The 19,134-nt window shown below is 41.5% G+C and overlaps 1 protein-coding gene and 1 long non-coding RNA gene across 4 annotated transcripts in view; both read left to right on the top strand.

Annotated features, from left to right (window-relative positions):
* The window catches only part of bltp3b (bridge-like lipid transfer protein family member 3B), a 37,789-nt gene extending 30,800 nt beyond the window's left edge, over positions 1 to 6,989 (top strand). For 2 of the 3 annotated variants that reach the window (XM_034112377.2, XM_034112379.2), the window contains 6 exons: positions 181 to 331; positions 1,065 to 1,106; positions 3,595 to 3,851; positions 4,546 to 4,654; positions 4,798 to 4,943; positions 6,474 to 6,989. In XM_034112377.2, coding sequence (XP_033968268.1) covers positions 181 to 331; positions 1,065 to 1,106; positions 3,595 to 3,851; positions 4,546 to 4,654; positions 4,798 to 4,943; positions 6,474 to 6,602 — 834 coding nt within the window. In that variant the 3' untranslated portion in view covers positions 6,603 to 6,989. The remainder of the gene's footprint in view (positions 1 to 180; positions 332 to 1,064; positions 1,107 to 3,594; positions 3,852 to 4,545; positions 4,655 to 4,797; positions 4,944 to 6,473) is intronic. The other variant, XM_034112378.2, reaches the window with a different exon arrangement.
* Positions 6,990 to 9,987: 2,998 nt separating this feature from the next.
* On the top strand, positions 9,988 to 15,747 carry LOC117439345 (uncharacterized). The gene is made up of 6 exons (XR_004551149.2): positions 9,988 to 10,080; positions 10,258 to 10,352; positions 10,879 to 10,990; positions 11,203 to 11,358; positions 11,496 to 11,650; positions 15,615 to 15,747. It is a non-coding gene; the product is annotated as an uncharacterized lncRNA (long non-coding RNA).
* The last annotated feature ends 3,387 nt before the right edge of the window (positions 15,748 to 19,134 follow it).

The following is a 19,134-nucleotide window of genomic DNA, read 5'->3' as shown; positions in this document are numbered from 1 at the left end:
AATATGTGGCATGCAAACGGATGAAGGGTAAAAAATGAACTTTACCGGGAAATCAATATTGAGGTCATTATGCTGCCTCTACATCAATATAACTAGAGATTCAGTGCTGGAGGAAAATGTGTGGAGGATTTAGAAAACCCTGGTGTTGGTTCCTCATCGTATTGCTCTCGTCTCCTCCAGGTGTCGGTGCTGGTGCTGAAGGTGCAGTCGGTGTGTGTGAGCATGGAGGCGTTTGGAGAGAGCACGGCCGTGGCTCTGGAGGTGGGCCGGGTCACCCCCACCCAGCTGGGCAACGTCAGCCTGAGACAGTACCTCAGCAACCGCAGCCTGGGTGAGAGGAAGTCTGCAGCCATGTGATATGCTGCTGTTCATTTGATGCTTGACACAGACTTTTGAAGGCGCTACAAGTAGTTTATTTATGTGTTACTTTGTTTATTATGTGTTACTTTCCATCAGACAATATTACACCCTAAAAGTATTGTGACCGTTTGGCAACATTTGGAAACGGTACATTGTGAGATAGCTGATTACATCAAACTAATCCACTCAAATACACATTGGAAACACAACGGGCTGCAACAACTGAAGCTGAAGATGAAAGTGAAGGACTACCAGACAAGGAAGAACAGCGTGTGTGTAGAATATTTGTACACACTGGTATCACGACTGTTACTTACTGCAATACAATAATTGAATCAGTTTTCTTGCCTAAATACCAGTGCCGATCGTTCCAGTTATAGAGGATGGTTCCTCGTGTAAGAATGAGTAGCTTGTCTTAGTCTTACAGTGTTCTTTGGTTGGATAACAGAAGACATTTGATCATGTCAAATGTGGCTGTTCTATATTGCGATTCCTCACTGTTTTCGGATGTTTAAGAGATCACACATTGGATTCGTTGAGAAAAATAATAAGCAGATTATCTTTTATTAATCATAAACTTTGATTGCAGCCCTAGTCTGAATCCCTTTATATCCTACAATTGGTTTGCCAGTATTTAACACACTCAAATACACCCTAATAAAGCCAAGCCCTCCTTTTATTTACGTTGCCATGACTCCCCACAGGTATGGTGTGGTCAGTACCAATACCTGCTCAGAGCAGCCAAGGTAACTGCTGTGTGTTAACTCACCATCTGTAGCCTAACATGCATGCTCGCCGCAGCGTGTCCGCTTCCACCTGTGCGTGCGTGTGATGTGTGCAGATTGTGCGTGCGTGTGATGTGTGCAGATTGTGTGTGTGTGTGTGCGTGTGTTTATTTCCAGTTTGTCTTCTGTCGAGTCTCATTTCCAGACTTTTGCTCGGCGGCATTGAATGCAGATGCACATAGATACAGTTTGTAGCAATGCAAGAGATCGCATGAAGTGTGTGTGTGTGCTCATTTTTCAGAAGGAGGGGGCGTTAATGTGTGTGTTTGTGTTTGACAGTAATGGAGTGAGTGGACCCATTATTTGCCACATTAGTCTCACGACCTTAAGTGTGTGTCAGTCCGTCAGATTGAAATGAACTGCAGCCGTTTGTGCGGACTGATGTTAACCCCTGGTCTCCCCATTCTCTGCTCGGCCTAATTCCTCTCCCCTTCTCCTCCCCCTTTCTCCCCTCCTTCCTCATCTCTCCACTGCAGCAGACTTTGCAGTTTCCCTCCAGTGATTCAGGCAATGAGAGAAACGCCAGCTTTACCTCTCCTCCTCACCCCCTATCTCACAAGAGCAATCCCTCCTCCTCCCCTCTTCCCTCCAGCTCCTCCATCTTCCTGCTAATCCTCTCTCATTTAACCTCCCCTCTCTTCACCTTTTCCTTCCCCTTCATCTCCCTCCCTCTCCAGGCCATCTTCCCTCCCCTTGTCTTATCACAGTCACTCAGTCACCGGCTGCTGGCTCCCCCTTCTCTTTCCCTCTCCATTCGCCTCAACCCTATAGGATGGAGAGAATGTCATTTTATCTGAGAAAAGCTGACAGCAGTGTGTGTGTGTGTGTGTGTGTGTGTGTGTGTGTGTGTGTGTGTGTGTGTGTGTGTGTGTGTGTGTGTGTGTGTCTTGAAATTGCTCTTTGGAATTAACCTTCTGCTAAATTTCCTTCAGAGCGTGTTAAAGGGACGCGATGCACTTCACAGTCATAATAAACAGATTTATTTCTTTAAGTGGCCATTTTCATTCCCGGCGTGCGCTTTCCAGCTCAATTTGTGTTACGTTTGTGTGAAAGGAGGGTTTTAATTACCCGTAACACTTAACAAACCTCGACTTTCATCAGTTTGTCTCCACCCTCACTTCCCCATTCACCCCTTTATTAAACAGGGATTGTATTATCAAATGAGTTGGTAATAAAAGTTGAATTCCGTTCTAAATAAAGTCTAACACCAACAAATCTTCAGTTCTCAGTAGGGCTGCTCAATTAATCGTATTTTAATTACGATTATGGCTTGCAGCGATTACGAAAACAATGTAATCGAAATAAAACGATTATTTTTTTATTATTATTACTTCTTTTTTTTAATATATATATATTTTTTTTATTGGTTTTTCAGTTGAATTAGAATTAAAGTTCAGGGTAATCAACTGTTAAAAACATACTGTTCACATTTTTTTCTCCAATAAATTGATGTTTTCAAAGTAAATGGATCGTTTTTAATAATCGTGATATCAATTATTGACCCAAATAATCGAGATTATGATTTTGCCATAATCGAGCAGCCCTAGTTCTCAGCATTTACAGTGTCTCAACCAGAGTGGCTCAATGGTTAAAACTTTCCTTAGGATCCTCAGTTCTTGGTGGGAGTTTCCACAGAACCCTCTAATCCCTCGTCCCCGGAAATAATGAAACATCACTGCAGCATGAGGCGTGGGATTGTACAGAATCTTAGCCCACCTTCTTCCTTAATGCTTTCCTGCTTCTTTCTTTCAGCTCACTTTGCTTTTTTCCATGATTCAAACTCTCTCTCCCACTTCTCTTTCAGATATTCTAATTCCTTCATCCCACTTCTGTCTTTACACTCGTTTAACCCTGGCCTTAACATGCACCCTTGTAGCGAGAAAAATGACATCAAATCCAGCTGTAATGCACCAAGTATGTCCTGATTATGATATTATGATAGATATGTATTTTTTAAACAACAAAGTGAAATGAATAAATTGGACCTCCATCGAGCATGTTTTTGATCAGTCTGTGGTTTTATATGATCAGACAAATCCCATTTGTTAAGATCATTAAGTGCAGACAAGTCATTACAATATTTCAACAAAATAATAGATTTAAATAAAGATTTTTTGAAAAGACAGCAAACCACTTTGGTGCTTTTTTCTTCAATGCATTGTTAGTTATAAGCGAATATCAACATCATGCTAATATATCGGCTATAACATAATATTTCTTAGCTCTAATACCAGGCTGTGCTTTTAATACACAATTTAAGTCAAAAAGCAAATACGCGTTCTAACAGGATTCATGTGAATTAGAGGAAAGTCCTGAATCTCCTGTTTCATTGTGGGTGTATTTTAAAGTCAGGTGTGTGTGTGTGTGTGTGTGTGTGTGTGTGTGTTTCAGCTGAAGCAGACGGCAAGCTAAAGCTAACGCTAACCTCCTTCCTCTCCTTTGCCATCAGGTGGAGAGACCCGTTCTGCGGCCCCCGGGGCCCTCCACAGTCCGGAAGTGCGGGCTCGCCTGGAGAGCGGGCCCTGCGCCGCCGCTCACTCCCCGCTGGCCGAGCGCAATGGCTTCCTGCAGCTGCGTCTCCACGGATACCAGGCTAACTTCCTGATGTCCACGCTGCGTAACATGGCCAACTTCCTGGAGGACGACTCGGCCCCCCAGGTGTTGCCCATGGAGATCAGCGTCAGGGACACACACGTCAACCTGAAGGTCAGACTTAGCTTTGTTTATCATGGGATCTCCTTAATAGCCTTCCTTTGGTCCACACTTAAAAACACACTTACAAAAATACAGTCAACACAAATGGAAAACTTGACTAGTACTCGCAGATAAAACTAATATGAATATGTCAAAACTGATGACTGATTCCCATCTAAACTACAAATCCCCATGGTATCCTACAAATATGATTTTTCAGCGCACTTTTAAACATTTATTTCTGGGGTTATTGAGTCATAACACTGCAATCAGTGTTTGTCTAAGGGGCTGAAACGGTTGCAGTCTGGTGACACGTTCAGATGACTCTAAATAGATTTTCAATATGTACATTGTTGTACTTCCAGCTCCTTGGATTCACAGTTTAGTTTTACCCTCAGGTCATTGTTGCAGAAACACCTGCATGACTGCATATTTGTCCTATTTTTTTGTATCCATTTGTGTCGCAGAGTAATAGACCCCATAACTCACCGCCGTTCAAGTTAAATATTTTGAACCCCGGCCTAATTGGAAGTTTGATTTCAACCGAATGCTTAATGACATAGAAAGGCCACTCTCTGGGGGTCCTTCACGACTGAGCAGATTATCTGTGGAACTGATGTGGATCATTCTCTCTCAGCGCCTTCCCCCTCCTCTCACATATCCAAACTTTTCCCACCACCCTGAACATGTGCTGTCTCTGCTGCAGGACGACGGCCCCCGGGACAACCCCTCTGACTCGGACCCCTCGCCCATCACGCTGCACGTGGACAGCCTCATCATACACAGGAGGGACGACGGCTCCTTCTCTATAGGAGGTGAGAAACACACATCTGCCAGATATGTCGACCTCCTCTTCAGCGCTGATTCACCACCGTTATGCAACATGTAAATGCTTTTAAATCTGCGCTCGGTGCATCCACACCTCCTCATTCCCTTCTGTTGTCTCCTCTCCTCACAGTGGAGACAGAACCCGGGAAAGAGGGCTTGTTGAGTGACGGCGCTTTGACTCCGGTTCCTGAGGTTGTACGTGTGTCCTGCGGAGTACCAAAGGCTACACAGACCCAAGCTCTGCCCAGCAGCCCTCTGCCGTCTAACAGAGATAAGGTGAGACGCTACGGTGACCAGGTGGCAACATGTGGCACAAAGAGTACGTTTGTACGGGACAATGCAGGACATGGTACTGCGAGGATAAGAGCTAGTTTAGATTTAAAATATAAAGTCTATCGAATCAGAATAATTGTACTTTATTATAGATTATAAATATTAACAATTGTTTGCTCAGACTATGCAAGTGAAGGAATCATATCATTTTTTTCCAATAACAAACTATCGTCCGTAAACATTTGCGTATTTTTGTGAGTATGGAAAATGGACCCTGTGTGACTCCAGGTGCTGCACAGTGTGGTAGACGTTCTTTATTTCAGCCTCTCTTCCCTCATATGTTTGGTGATCCCAAGGAATGTATCCATGGATCGATATTTGCTTTAAGAGACTGGCATTTCTTGTGAGTTTTGCATGTAGCATAGCTTCAAACCATATTCCCCTCTGTGTGTGAATGGAAAAAAATCTTGCAAATCTCACAAAAACTCTCTAGGAATCACCCTCCACCGGACTCACGCTTAAATAAACAAACAAATACATGTATTTGAGTTACATCGGACACAGCTAATGGTGATAGCCCTCTTGTTTTCTAACCAGCCATTGGATAAAAGCCAAGTTTTAGTCTTTAGTTTTCACACGCAGACAATCTTTAAGGGTAAGAATTCATCAAATCGCATACATGTACATATTTCCCCTTCATCTTCATCCAAAAAAGGCTTTTGTTCCTTTTGGATGGGTTGATGGTGGAGGCTAATATTAAACGTTTTAGTGCCAAATGTCGTTTTTGCCAAGCTATTCCCGTCCCCTGCTTGGCTTGCATTTTGCTAACAGTGGGAGTGATGTTTATCAATTCAAGCAGAGTTAATACAATTCATTTTGAAATGGGAGATTAAGAGTGATCCGTTACATGATGCTGCTTTAAGTCATCTGATCCACACAACAAAGCGGGTCATTTCATTTCAACGTGAGCTCTTTAAGCGTTTTCCGATGTGTCACAGGCAGAAAGGTTTGTTGTCTCATCTAGGGGAATTATTCATCGCTAATACAACTCAACAAACAACACAAAGACTCGCAGATTGATGAGCAAACACCGGTCGCTCTAAGTGTTGAATGTTCTACCAATGCTGCTGTGTGTCAGCTTTTCTTAAGACAGCCAACATGTTTGGTATCATTTTATGAAGCGGACATGTGGCGGCAATTATTATATATTTCCATTTGATTCAAGATCTTAGAGGACTTGAAGCTTTATGATTGGTTTTCAGAATTTCAGTTTGACCATCTTACTGAGCTTTCCCCACGTCTCATTGCCTTCATCTGTGGATGGAGATTGCCGTGACGGTAAAGCAGACAAACCCAATGATGAAGGCTGCAAGATGAAGCTGGAATCTCACCCAAATGTCCAGAAGTGTGACTCCATTTTATGGTTTTCAGCCGAGTTTAGAGTTACTTTAAATATGTAAATCATTATTGGTCCAAATGAAACAAAACGGACAGTAACACCTCCGCGTGTCTCCTCTTCCTTCTTTTTTCCAGATGCTGGTGGAGGAAAATGAATGTTTGAAAGTGGAGCTGTCCCGAGCCAAGATGGCGCTGGCGGAGGCTCAGATGGAGAAGGACTCGCTACTGCACCGCATGAAGAACCTGAAAGTGAACAGCAGCTAGACCCGCCCTCTCTCCTGTCACTCAGCCGCCCCTGACACTGATGGGCAGCATATAAAATGAACGGCAACGTCAACAAGCAGATAGAAAGACTAAAACGGCTCCCTTTACGCGCTTTTTTGTTGTTGAGTGAGCCACCATGTGAATTTAGACTTCAGAATAGTTCCCTCATAAAGCAATGCAGAGTCTGTGAAGACGTTTTGATGTCCTCCACTTTGGACTGCGGAGGCTTGGAGAGAGAAAATTGAGGTGTGTGTGAGAAATAGGATAATAATCTATATCCGTGGCTACAGAAAACGTACACACACTATCTCTGTTGTGCATGTAAAAACGAAAAAAAGAATCACAGCTGACCTTAGACTTAATTCAATCCTGTACAAATGAAGGAACACTGAATGTCGTATCTTCAGAGGAATGTCTAAAAAAGAAACTACTTATTTTGCAAGCACATCAATTATAATTTGGTGCTTTCATATTCAGAATGGACGAGACAAATCATGCTCGCTCTCGCCCTCCGAGTGTGTACAGTGTACATTGTATTAGAATGTGAACACATAACTATTTTCTTCAGATCCTCCAATGGTTATGCAGTGTTTCTTCTTGAATGTGTGTGTGTGTGTGTGTGTGTTTGTGTCGGCCAGAAACAAGCATTTCATTACAAATAGAGGATACATTTATATCTGTCAGTTCCACAGCTTTTTCAGCAAAATGCCCCACAGTAATGTCTGTAACCCCCCCCTCTCCTATTTTTCTATGTGTAAATAGCTACTTATCATGTGCAGCACTTTTAAAACGGAAGCACTGTAAATAAAACCACAACTGTGACAGAACAAAAGTGGAGGAATAGGAACTAATGTGTGCTCCCTGTAAAAAAAAAAAGACACATTGAAGCTGCCTGACTACATGTGTGTGTCTTTATGTAGATTTCTTATATGCCATGTCATTTTTCCATGGATGAAGCGTTGATCATATCTGCTGCTGTTTCATGCCTTTGCGACGACTTCAGGGGAAACTCCTGAACAGATGTTAAAAATTACAGCACAAAGCATTAAAAAAAAGGACAGTTTGAGTTTTACAAACGTTGCTTTAATGTGTAGTTTCAGTAATTCTTCCAAATCTCAATATGCAACAATCATAACCTGAACTTTAGCTTGGCCCGGTTCATTTCAATGTCTATCTTTCCAAAAAACTATTCTCGATCCTGTAAAGACAGACTGCACAAACATGATGTCAAGACTTGAAGTGTCAGAGGTAGAATTTTAACACGATTGTATGTGAATAGATTTGTTTGATGGAGATGATTTTCATTTTTATGCTTTCCCCCCCCCGCTCCCCTTTCGTTGAGAAACCCTAACACCCTCAAACCCCTGTGGAGGAAAGAAAAGACACAAAGTTATACGTTGTATTTTGTCTGTCAAAGCTGCTGAAAGACTGCTGAAAATAAAAGGGTATCCAATTTCACTTTTGCATGTTTTATTTTTTTTCCCTTATCAAATATATCTGCTTCTGCAGAGTGCTTGGCTTCTCAACTCATTCCAATTGTTAGTGTTAACTATAACTACAAAAATGGGCTCAACTATTTTGATTATGATTTATAATTTTCCAAACTTTTTCAAGCAAAAACACCTAAAGAAGTGATGTTGCAATGTGGCAATTATCAGCTTTCATTCTCTCTAATTTACAGTGATCTAATTTATAGCGATCGACCGGTGTGGTGCGGGTAGATCGCGGACAGTTACAAAAAAGTCATGTTTGAAAAATACGTTTTTAGATGTAAACCTATCATCCACCACCCCGTTAGCAGGTGCCACTTGATTGACGTATATTTGAGACACCTCAATAATATAATACATTAACCGTGCTTTACGTGAACCTCATCATGACACAAGAGAGGACGGCAGGAATGCAATTTCACGTGTTCAGTGAATGCAACAGAGGCAAGTCACCAGACCAATCAGAGTTGCATGGAAATACACGTGTGCTTGTGTCATTCAAGCTCGGCTCTGTGTGTGGCAATAGCGCATTTAGTGTGATGGAGAGAGGGACTGTATGGAATGCCATTTAAGCCAAAATTAAATAAATACATAAATAATTAAATAAATATGCCTATGAAATAAATTCTGAAATAAATAAATATGTATACATGTACATTTAAATACACATTTATTTATTTCAAGAGACTCGTATTTCATAATGACGCATTTATTTATTTCAGGTGACTTGTATTTCATGAGACATTTCCATTCCTTATATGCAAATGAACGGGGCGTGGTTAGCTCACACAGATCCAGACCAAAGCAACAGACCAAAGCAACAGCACCACAACACTGACTCAATAGCTTTTGTTTCACACTCCAGTACTCTTAAGTGGTTTGCAAACTGCCAATAAAAAAACCGGTTCAAGAACCATTCTTGTGCTTAACTGGTTCTTCTCTGGTCCGCCCAATGCTGCTCTTCTGAGAGCAACCGCTCTGACAGCTCTCTCTAGTCTCTACTGCGAAACAGCTAAAAGTCCTTCTGGAGGTAAGCAACGATACACAATTACACCCAGTCTGAGAGTAAAATATTTATCGAAGGTTCGTTTTGCTTTCTTAAGTTAATGTTAACGTAACCTTAAGTTTGCTAGGAGGCTATTGTTACGAGCTAGCTGTCTTAGCTAACAACAGTTAGCAGCTAACGTTTTCTGCAGTTTGTGTTGCCCCTGAAAAACGTGATGTAGTTATTTAAGGGTATGTTAAATTAACGTTATTTTACAAGTTGAGAGTTAAATTGTGTTTAAAATCGTCAATGTAATGCACGTTAGAGGTTTTTAGTTGGACATGAAGTTAGCTAACGTTAGCTAACTCTACCAGGTTAGCATGTTAAGCTGTACTTTCTGTGGCAGCTAGCTTAATACAAAGAGGGGTTTTGTGCTTCATTGCAAACTTTTCTTTGTTAATCTACCTGAAATTGTAGGGACAGTTTGTTTCTACTCAACTATACAGACCATTGTTGAGGAGATGCAAAACATACTGTACATGAGTTGGGTCCAACATATACCTTGAGTAATGTTACTTTGCTGCTAAAAATTAAACATCATTATCAGATGAGGACATCACCAAAGTGTGTGAGTCTGTCAGGGGATTTGATCTGTTCTCTGCATGTCCTAAACACTGCTCTGGTATTACTTATCTTGTAACATGTAAGTCTCCCGCTCTTGTCATCGTTCAGGCTTTGCATTTGAACTCCTATGACTGGTTGCGGACTTGAAGGGAACGCCTTCCTGACATCCAGAAAAAAGGTGAGATTCACCATTTGAATGCATTTGAATGCCAAAAGCAAGTTATTGTTTTTAACTTTTTAAATATGATTGTTTTGGGGCATTTCTGTTTTATTGGACAGGCAGTAGATATCTACTGGAAACAGTGGAGAGGGAGGAGATGATATGCAGCAAAAGGCCCAGCCGGATGGTTGGTGCTCCGTGTGGAACGTGTTCTATCAGGTAAAGCACTTTGGTACTCAGTTATTTATGGTATTGAGTTTGAATATAGCCTTTGCAATGTAATTTCCAACAGTGCATTGTAAAGACTGAAAGATGTAAAGCTTGACATGATTTGGTCTTTTACTTAAGAAGGTGTTTGTCCTCCTGTCTTCTCTTATTTCCTTATCTTTCTTTCAGGTGTAACATCTACCAATGGTTGTACATGACATAGACCTCCTCCACCTCTTTGCTGTCTTACTAGTCCTTCTGATCAGGTCCTTTCCTGAATAGTGGTAAGTGTACGTTAATTTAGCAACTTAATGCTTTACCGCTGTTGAATATATTATATACTATACTATACTATATTATACTATATTGCTAGTCATTTTATTAAAACTACGATTTGTAAACGTTTTGATTCCAATTACAATAATCTTTTTGTTATAATTGTAAAACATATCTTAACATCCATCAGTCATCAATACAACAAATCATCCAACACTAAATAGAAGAAATCAGGACCTATTTCTTTTGAGACAGCAGCATGTTTTGGGACTGCTCATTGATGTCATCAAGAGCCATTGAGTCTACCTTTTGTAGTCGACCTCTTAGAATGTTTATCATTTATTTGTCTCTTAACATTCCTATAATCATTTGTTTTTTTATTGTTGGTATTGTTTTGTTCTTTATTTTTGTTGTGAGAATCACTTTGCAATTATTGTGTAAGTGCTATATAAATAGTTATACTAATATTATTGTTGTTACCATCATTACTATTATTAATAATGTCTTCTTTGTTTTCTTTATTTATCGCTGCAGAAAGGATCATGCCAGCCCACATCAAACACCTGATCAAGAGCTTGTGAACCTCACTGCTGCAGACACCTGTGTGATATTCCACTCTGACTGGAACCCTCAAAATGACCTGCAGGTACGATATATATATCTGCTCTGTCTGTCCTAAAGATAGTTCAATAGGGCTACAACAACAACAACAACAACAACAACAACAACAGCAACAGTCTTTCCGTTTATTCCCTCGGTTCTTTAAGTGTATATTATTTTCCCACTTAATGCTTAAAAACGTTGAACAGCAGCTGCACATGATGCTCTTTTGACCCCTCTTTTCATTTTTTATTTCAGGCTCAAGCTCAGTGTCATCGTTTTGGCCAGTCGAAGGCGGTGAAGGTTTACCGTCTGATCACTAGAAACTATGAGAGGGAAATGCTGGATAAAGCTAGGCTGAAGCTCGGGCTGGACCGTGCCGTCCTGCAGAGCATGCGTGGGAACAACAACGGGGTGAGAAAAAGAAAATCTGTCATATTTCTAGATGCCAAGTCATGTTTGGGTCAGTCGCTGTTGCAGTACGCTTAGTTTATTTTCAAAAAGAGTTTTCTAAATCCACTTGTGTAAATGTCTCTCTGCATTGCCGTTAGCCGGTCCAGCAGTTCTCCAAGAAGGAGATCGAGGACCTGCTGAGGAAAGTAGCCTACGCCGCCATCATGGACGAGAACGACGAAGGCAACCGCTTCTGCTAGAAGGACATCGACCAGATCCTGCAGCGAAGAGCCACCATCATCACCATCACCAGGTATGTTCTTAGCAGCACTAGCCACTTGCGCTTTGTGAGATACCAAGTACTTGGTTATTTGAAATGTAATATTGATGATGTAATAATTAAAACTAGGGATGGGCACCGAGCCCTGGTATTAAACGGGCCCCGGGGCTGAATTATTAAAGACCGTGGTTCCGTTAACGTCCAACGTTATCGATCTTTTTATCGGTACTGGAGACATTTCAAAAATAGATGTCATATGTATTATATCTACATAAACATTATATCGCAGTCTTACTGTCGCCAACTCCGTTTCTAATATGCAATAAGACTACAAAGTGCGTCTATGATTTATTTTCGATCTTTCCAATCCAGACGAGATCTCTCTCCCCTGTCGGTGTGCGAGGGGGTGGGGCAGTTTACACACAGAACCTGCTACTTGCATGCAACACACACACACACACACACACACACACACACACACACACACACACACACACACACACACACACACACACACACACACACACACACACACACACACACACACACACACACACACACACACACACACACACACACACACACACACACACACACACACGTACACGTGCGCGTGCGCGTGCGCACACAAACACATGGCGGAGAGAACTAAGCGCCCCGAGGGTAGGTATGTTACCCGTCGTGAGCATGGATGTATAATAAGAACTGGATACAGCGTCGGAGGCGGGGCCTCATTCTTTCCTATGAGAGCTGCTCATTGGCGCATGATGACAAAATGGCCCAACTTTTGAGAGAGCGAAACGTCACATATTACCCAACATGCCTGGCTGTCAGAGCAGAAGAACCCGTTTGTGCGCTCACAGAGCATGCGCCCCTTAAGCCCCGCCCCCGAGCACACACTCTCGGCTCACTAGAAAGAATGGAGAGAGAGAATAAATCTAGATTCGGCTTTTAGTGCATTTTACAACTTTAAGGACTTAATGATTCTAGGGCAGGGGTGGGGAACCTTTTTCTTCTCAAGGGCCATTTAAATTTTTACAACATCCTCCGAGGGCCGTACAAATTATTGAACTCAACCTCTGCTTAAAAAACTAAAATCACAGCCCATTCATTTCACCTTTCTTTCATGCTGTGCAAAGAAAAAGCAACCTCTCCATCCAGATATTTGACCATGACCCGCGCATGCATGCACCGTGGCATAAGAACCAAAACAGAAGTATATGGACACAAGATGTGTGCAAATGTATTTAGTTTCATATCCATGTGGACATGATTTAAGTGGGGGAGATCTAACCTCCTCTAGGGGGGTCCGGGAGGGGCATGCTCCGGGAAGTTAAAAGCATCAATCTGGTGCACTTTGAGAGTAAAATTAATAGATCTATGGACACATCTCTCAACACCCACATGAAACAGAACTGGAAGCAGATTTTTTTCTTTATGGATATTTTACAAATCACTCCCTTTTTAAACTGTATTCTTGTTTATTAATAATAACTTTTGTTTACTGTCATATAGTATTTTATTCCTGTTTACTTTATTCTCTTATTTTTTTATAACTATAATGATCATATAAAGATGTGCCTTTACCTCACTGGTTGGAGAAAAAGCTTCTTATATTCGTTAGCATAGCTAGCTAAACAGATGCTAATAACAACAAAGTTATTGACTTTATGATCGGTATGACAGATGGACAGATCGCCACTGGGCTTTCAGCTAAAGACACAGCCACGCAGAAACTGCGGCATGTGTACGGCTCCTTGTCGGTATTGCAATTTGTGAAGTCCCGGCCCGGAGCTGCGTTCTGGTGCTCTCCATCAGAACTGCACCCCTGTCAGACGAGACATAAACCACATGATGACACGTTAGGCTCGTGTTGTGTTCAAGGACCCTGACCTTGGCCAGGAAAAACAGGCACTCGCTTGTTTAATTATTTTGCGGTCTAGATAATTTTAATTTTTTTCTTTTTTGCATGTGTTTATAAATTACCTCGAGGGCCGTACCAAATGGTCTCGCGGGCCGTATACGGCCCGAGGGCCGGAGGTTCCCCACCCCTGTTCTAGGGCTATAAAATAGTTCACACTGGGTAGTTTATTTAGTTGCAAAAAAAATATCCACCGATTTACAGACGTCTCTTTCCCAATGTTAGTCACTGGGAAAAAGTATTTCTGGGCCGGTCGACGTCACAGACTGATAAGGAAATTGTAGTACCGCCGTTTGGACACAACGAATATTTTCCTCAGAGTCCGGCGCACTTCCTGGGGGCTTGTTCTTGAGGTGGAAAATGCTCGTTACCAAAAGTGCAATAAGAGTTTAGCATGTAAGGGCGGTAACACGAGCTATTTGTCTAAACATTTAGCAAAAGTGCACCACATCCAGACGGAGTAATGCACCGGGTTCGACTGTCTTTCTAGTAGCTCTGTAGCTCCATCCACGAGTAACGTTTCCACGTCAGGTGTTATGTATGCTAGCAGCAACACACGGAGTTAACTCAATTATACAAACATGGTAGGGGTGTAACGGTACACGTACCCGTACCGAAATTATTCGGTACGGGCCCTTCGGTTCGGTACACGTGTGTACCGAATGAATATAACGTTAAACGTAAAAAATTGAGAACGTGAACAACCTCTTGGAAGTAATCTCAGGTGCTGCGTCGCAGCATTCAGAGTAATTTGCTCCCATTGTCTTCAACGCGTCATAGAGCGAGCAAGTCATTTCATTGGACGAGCTGGTCAGAGGGATGCGTTCAAATGTAGTCAGTAATTTGAGGAAATGGCGAAATGGCGAACGCAGATAAAGTTGAGCTCGAAAATCCTCCAGCATCATTGAAGTCTCCGGTTTGGGAACATTTTGGTTTCGCAGTTACGTACAAGGATGACGGACAAAGACAGGTGGACCGCACCAAAGCTGTTTGTCGGCATTGTTCAACTAACATTGGTTACGCGGCTGGCAATACATCAAACTTGCACACTCATTTGAAAAGGCATCACCCGAACGTGAATATCACCGGTACCAAAAGACTGAAGTGCAAACCCAACTCCCGCTAGCATTTAAGCCTCCACCACTCGCAAAAACTTCAGACCGAGCCAAAGCTATTACAAACGGCAAATATCCTTATGTTGCCATGTTAGCAAAGCGCTACCTGGCTGTATCTGCTACCTCTGTCCCTAGCGAGAGGGTGTTCTCCACAGCAGGAGACATTGCTAGTGCCAGCTGATCTGCCCTTTCGGCAAGCAATGTGGACAAGTACATTTTTCTTTAAAAAAACATGAAAATACAATGACAAGCAAGTCATAATGTCAAGCTGGCTGCTTAGGTACTAGTACAGTAAAGTTCAAATACAAATTATTTCAGTTCATCGAAAAGCTGCACCTTAATGTTTATTTTATTATATTTTATATTTATTTGAGTGAATATTCATAGTTTAATAATAATTAAAAACCCAAAACTAATAGTTTATGTTTTGTGAGTACTAGTACAGTAAAGTTCAAATACAGATTATTTCAGTTCATCGAAATGCTGCACCTTAATGTTTATTTTATTATATTTTGCATTTATTTGAGTGAATATTCATAGTTTAATAATAATTAAAAACCCAAAACTAATAGTTTATGTTTTGTGAGTACTAGAACAGTACAGTTCAAATACAGATTATTTCAGTTCATCGAAATGCTGCACCTTAATTTTTATTTTATTATATTTTGCATTTATTTGAGTGAATACATTATTCACAGTTTAATAATAATTAAAAAAAAAAATGTTATGTTTTGTGATAATTTTTTCTGCTGTACCGAAAACGTACCGAACCGAACCGTGACCTAAAAACCGAGGTACGTACCGAACCGAAATGTTTGTGAACCGTTACACCCCTAAAACATGGGTTAATGATTTGAGGTAACTGAGTTATTTATTTTGTTAAAGTTACAGCTATTCTGTTTGCAGTTCTATCACATAATTTAATACGATTTGTTAAAACATTGTTGTTTCTTATTTTCAGTTTGCTTCAAGCAGTGGCTGTACGAGAAAGACGTGGAAGACTAAGAAATGCTGGCCAGATTGGCAAAGATCGGAAGATACATAACAGAGAAGATAATGGATATTAACAAGAAAAAGAAAAAAAATGTTTATAATTTCTTTGTTGCTGTTTACATTTTGAATTATATTTGTTATTTTTAAATCAAATGCATCTATTTTAGATGATATATTTATTTAGATGTGTTTTTTTTTTTATATTATTGTATTAAGTATAATTTATTAAATAAAAATACTGTTATGAACACTATACAATGTCTTTATTTTTGATAGTTACCAGAATACATTGTATATTTAATACTAACATAAGCTGGTGATAGATAAATGCTGGTCTGACAGCAGACACATATTTATAAAGAAAGAAACAGAAGGGAAGAAATGATGATAGCTAGACTCAGAATAAATCACACAGCATTGAATGGTACGCTGCATGTCATGGGGAAAAGTAACAGTGACAAGTGTAGGAACTGTGGAGTTAAAGAAAATGTGGAACATCTATAAAGCTGAAAGAGAAAAACTAAAGGATAACGTTTTAGAGGCAGAGGGAATGGAGTGCGGTTGGTATTTTGGGAACAAAAGGAGAGGGTTGAAAGAGCTACCAGAAAGGCACTGTTTACCTTTAGTGAAACTGGGGTAGGTAAAATAAATTATCTAACATTAGGTCAGGAAAGATCATAGATTGTTGTTTTGTTTTATTTATTATGTTTTTTTTTAATTTATTTTTGGATTAGATCATAGATACGTCCATGAGTTAAGAGATGGAATGATATGATGATTCACACTCATGTACAGTAGGTGGCGGTATGCACCTTAAAGTTGTTTGCAATCCGCCAAAAAACCGAGAGAAGAAGAAGTCAACTGGTTTGCCAACGGACAATTTACACCGAAGAAGAAGAAGCGAACATTTCTGGCGGGTGAAATTTAGAGTATCAGATTACATGCGATGTCTGACTCTGAGAATTTAGTAGTTTGCCTTATAGTCCTTCTCCTCCATTTTCTTCCTCTTCTCGAGTAGTCAGTGTGGTGCTGTTGCTTTGGTCTGGGTCTCTGGATCTGTGAGCTAACCACGCCCCGTTCATTTGCATATAAGGAATGGAAATGTCTCATCATGAAATACAAGTCACCTGAAATAAATAAATGCGTCATTATGAAATACGTGTCTCTTGAAATAAATAAATGTGTCATTATGAAATACTCGAAAGGAGGGTCAGGCCGATTGTCGAACCTCAGATTGAGGAGGAACAATGCGGATTCCGTCCTGGTCGTGGAACGACGGATCAGCCTTTTACTCTCGCAAGGATCCTGGAGGGGGCCTGGGAGTACGCTTATCCGGTCTACATGTGTTTTGTAGACTTGGAGAAGGCGTATGACCGAGTTCCCAGGGAGTTACTGTGGGAGGTGCTGCGGGAGTATGGGGTGAGGGGGTCTCTACTCAGGGCCATCCAATCTCTGTACTCCCAAAGCGAGAGCTGTGTCCGGGTCCTCGGCAGTCAGTCGGACCCATTTCCGGTGAGGGTTGGCCTCCGCCAGGGCTGTGCTTTGTCACCAATCCTGTTTGTAATATACATGGATCGGATTTCGAGGCGTAGTCGTGGGGGAGGGGGTCTGCAGTTCGGTGGACTAAGGATTGCACCACTGCTTTTTGCAGATTATGTGGTTCTAATGGCTTCATCGGTCTGCGACCTTCAGCACTCACTGGATCGGTTCGCAACCGAGTGTGAAGCGGCTGGGATGAGGATCAGCACCTCCAAATCTGAGGCCATGGTTCTCAGCAGGAAACTGATGGACTGTCCACTCCAAGTAGGGAATGAGTCCACTCCTTACCCCAAGTGACGGAGTTCAAGTATCTCGGGGTCTTGTTCTCGAGTGAGGGAACAATGGAGCGTGAGATGGGCCGGAGAATCGGAACAGCGGGAGCGGTACTGCAGACGCTTTACCGCACCGTTGTGACGAAAAGGGAGCTGAGCCAGAAGGCAAAGCTCTCTGTCTACTGGGCCATTTTCGTTCCTACCCTCACCTATGGTCATGAAGGATGGGTCATGACCGAAAGAACGAGATCGCGGATACAAGCGGCCAAGATGGGTTTTCTCCGCAGGGTGGCTGGTGTCTCCCTTAGGGATAAGGTGAGAAGTTCGGTCATCAGGGAGGGACTCGGAGTTGAGCTGCTCCTCCTTCTCGTCGAAAGGAGCCAGTTGAGGTGGTTCGGGCACCTAGTTAGGATGCCACCTGGGCGCCTCCCTAGGGAGGTATTCCAGGCACGTCCAGCTGGGAAGAGACCAAGGGTAGACCTAGGACCAGGTAGGGGGATTAAATATCTTCGCTGGCCTGGGAGCGCCTTGGGATCCCCCAGTCAGAGCTGGTTGATGTCGCCAGGGAAAATAAAGTTTGGGGCTCTCTGCTGGAACTGCTACCCCCGCGACCCGACTACGGATAAGCAGGAGAAGATGGATGGATGGATTATGAAATACAAGTCTCTTGAAATAACTAAATGTGTCATTATGAAATAAAAGTCTCATGAAATAAATAAATGTGTATTTAAATGTACATGTATACATATTTATTGCCTCATTTATTTATTTCATAGGCATATTTATATATATTTATTTATTTAATTTTGGCTTAAATGACATTCCATACATAACCCCGCTCACGTTAGCCTATTAGCTCAAATTAGCTATTGACGAACACATTAATAAATCATATAACACAAATAGCGAATCACACAAAAAACATGTTGCTGTGAGCATTAAACGACTAACATTAAACTAAACAAACACAACAGAACGTTATTGTCCTAATAAAATAATAACATACATTTTGTCCACAGACATAATACAATCGCACCTTACTCTCAACAGATCCTCACGCGGTATGAGAACCTCCCACAATCCATTGCGCTAACAAAGCTACAGCAATGCAGGCACGCGTTTGTAACACCAGATGGTGTAATTCTCTAATTTAACCCGGATTTTACACCAACCTTTATAACTCTATTACACATAGAACCAGTGCTAGCGGGGACCGTGATGTTAGCATCTGGTTAGCTAGCTGCCACAACGGACATAAGGAGCTGTTTCCACAACAAGCTGGAGGAGAGTCCTCCCCTGTCAGACTGAGGGGCTCAGGTGAGCTAAAGGACTCTCTGAGTGTTTAGAACGGTTTTGTCACAAATTATTCAAAAGATTATTTCCGCGGCACACCTTCATATGATCATTATACTTATACAAACAATAAGAGAATAAATGAAAAACAGGTATGAAATACTATATGGCAGTAAAACAAGAATACAGTTTAAAAGGGGAGTGATTTGTAAAATATCCATAAAGAAAAATAAAATCTGTTTACAGGTCTGTTTCATATGGGTGTTGAGAGATGTATCCATAGATCTCTTCATGTCGCTATCAAAGTGCACCAGATTGATGCTTTCAACTTCTATATTTAAAAAAAATCTTCCCGGGAGAGCATCCCCCCCGGACCCCCCTAGA

The sequence above is a fragment of the Pseudochaenichthys georgianus genome, chromosome 23 (assembly GCF_902827115.2).
Source record: "Pseudochaenichthys georgianus chromosome 23, fPseGeo1.2, whole genome shotgun sequence".
In the NCBI taxonomy this organism is placed as follows: Eukaryota; Metazoa; Chordata; class Actinopteri; order Perciformes; family Channichthyidae; genus Pseudochaenichthys; species Pseudochaenichthys georgianus.
Note: the sequence above shows the minus strand (reverse complement) of the source record. Positions and strands in the feature narration are given on the sequence as shown.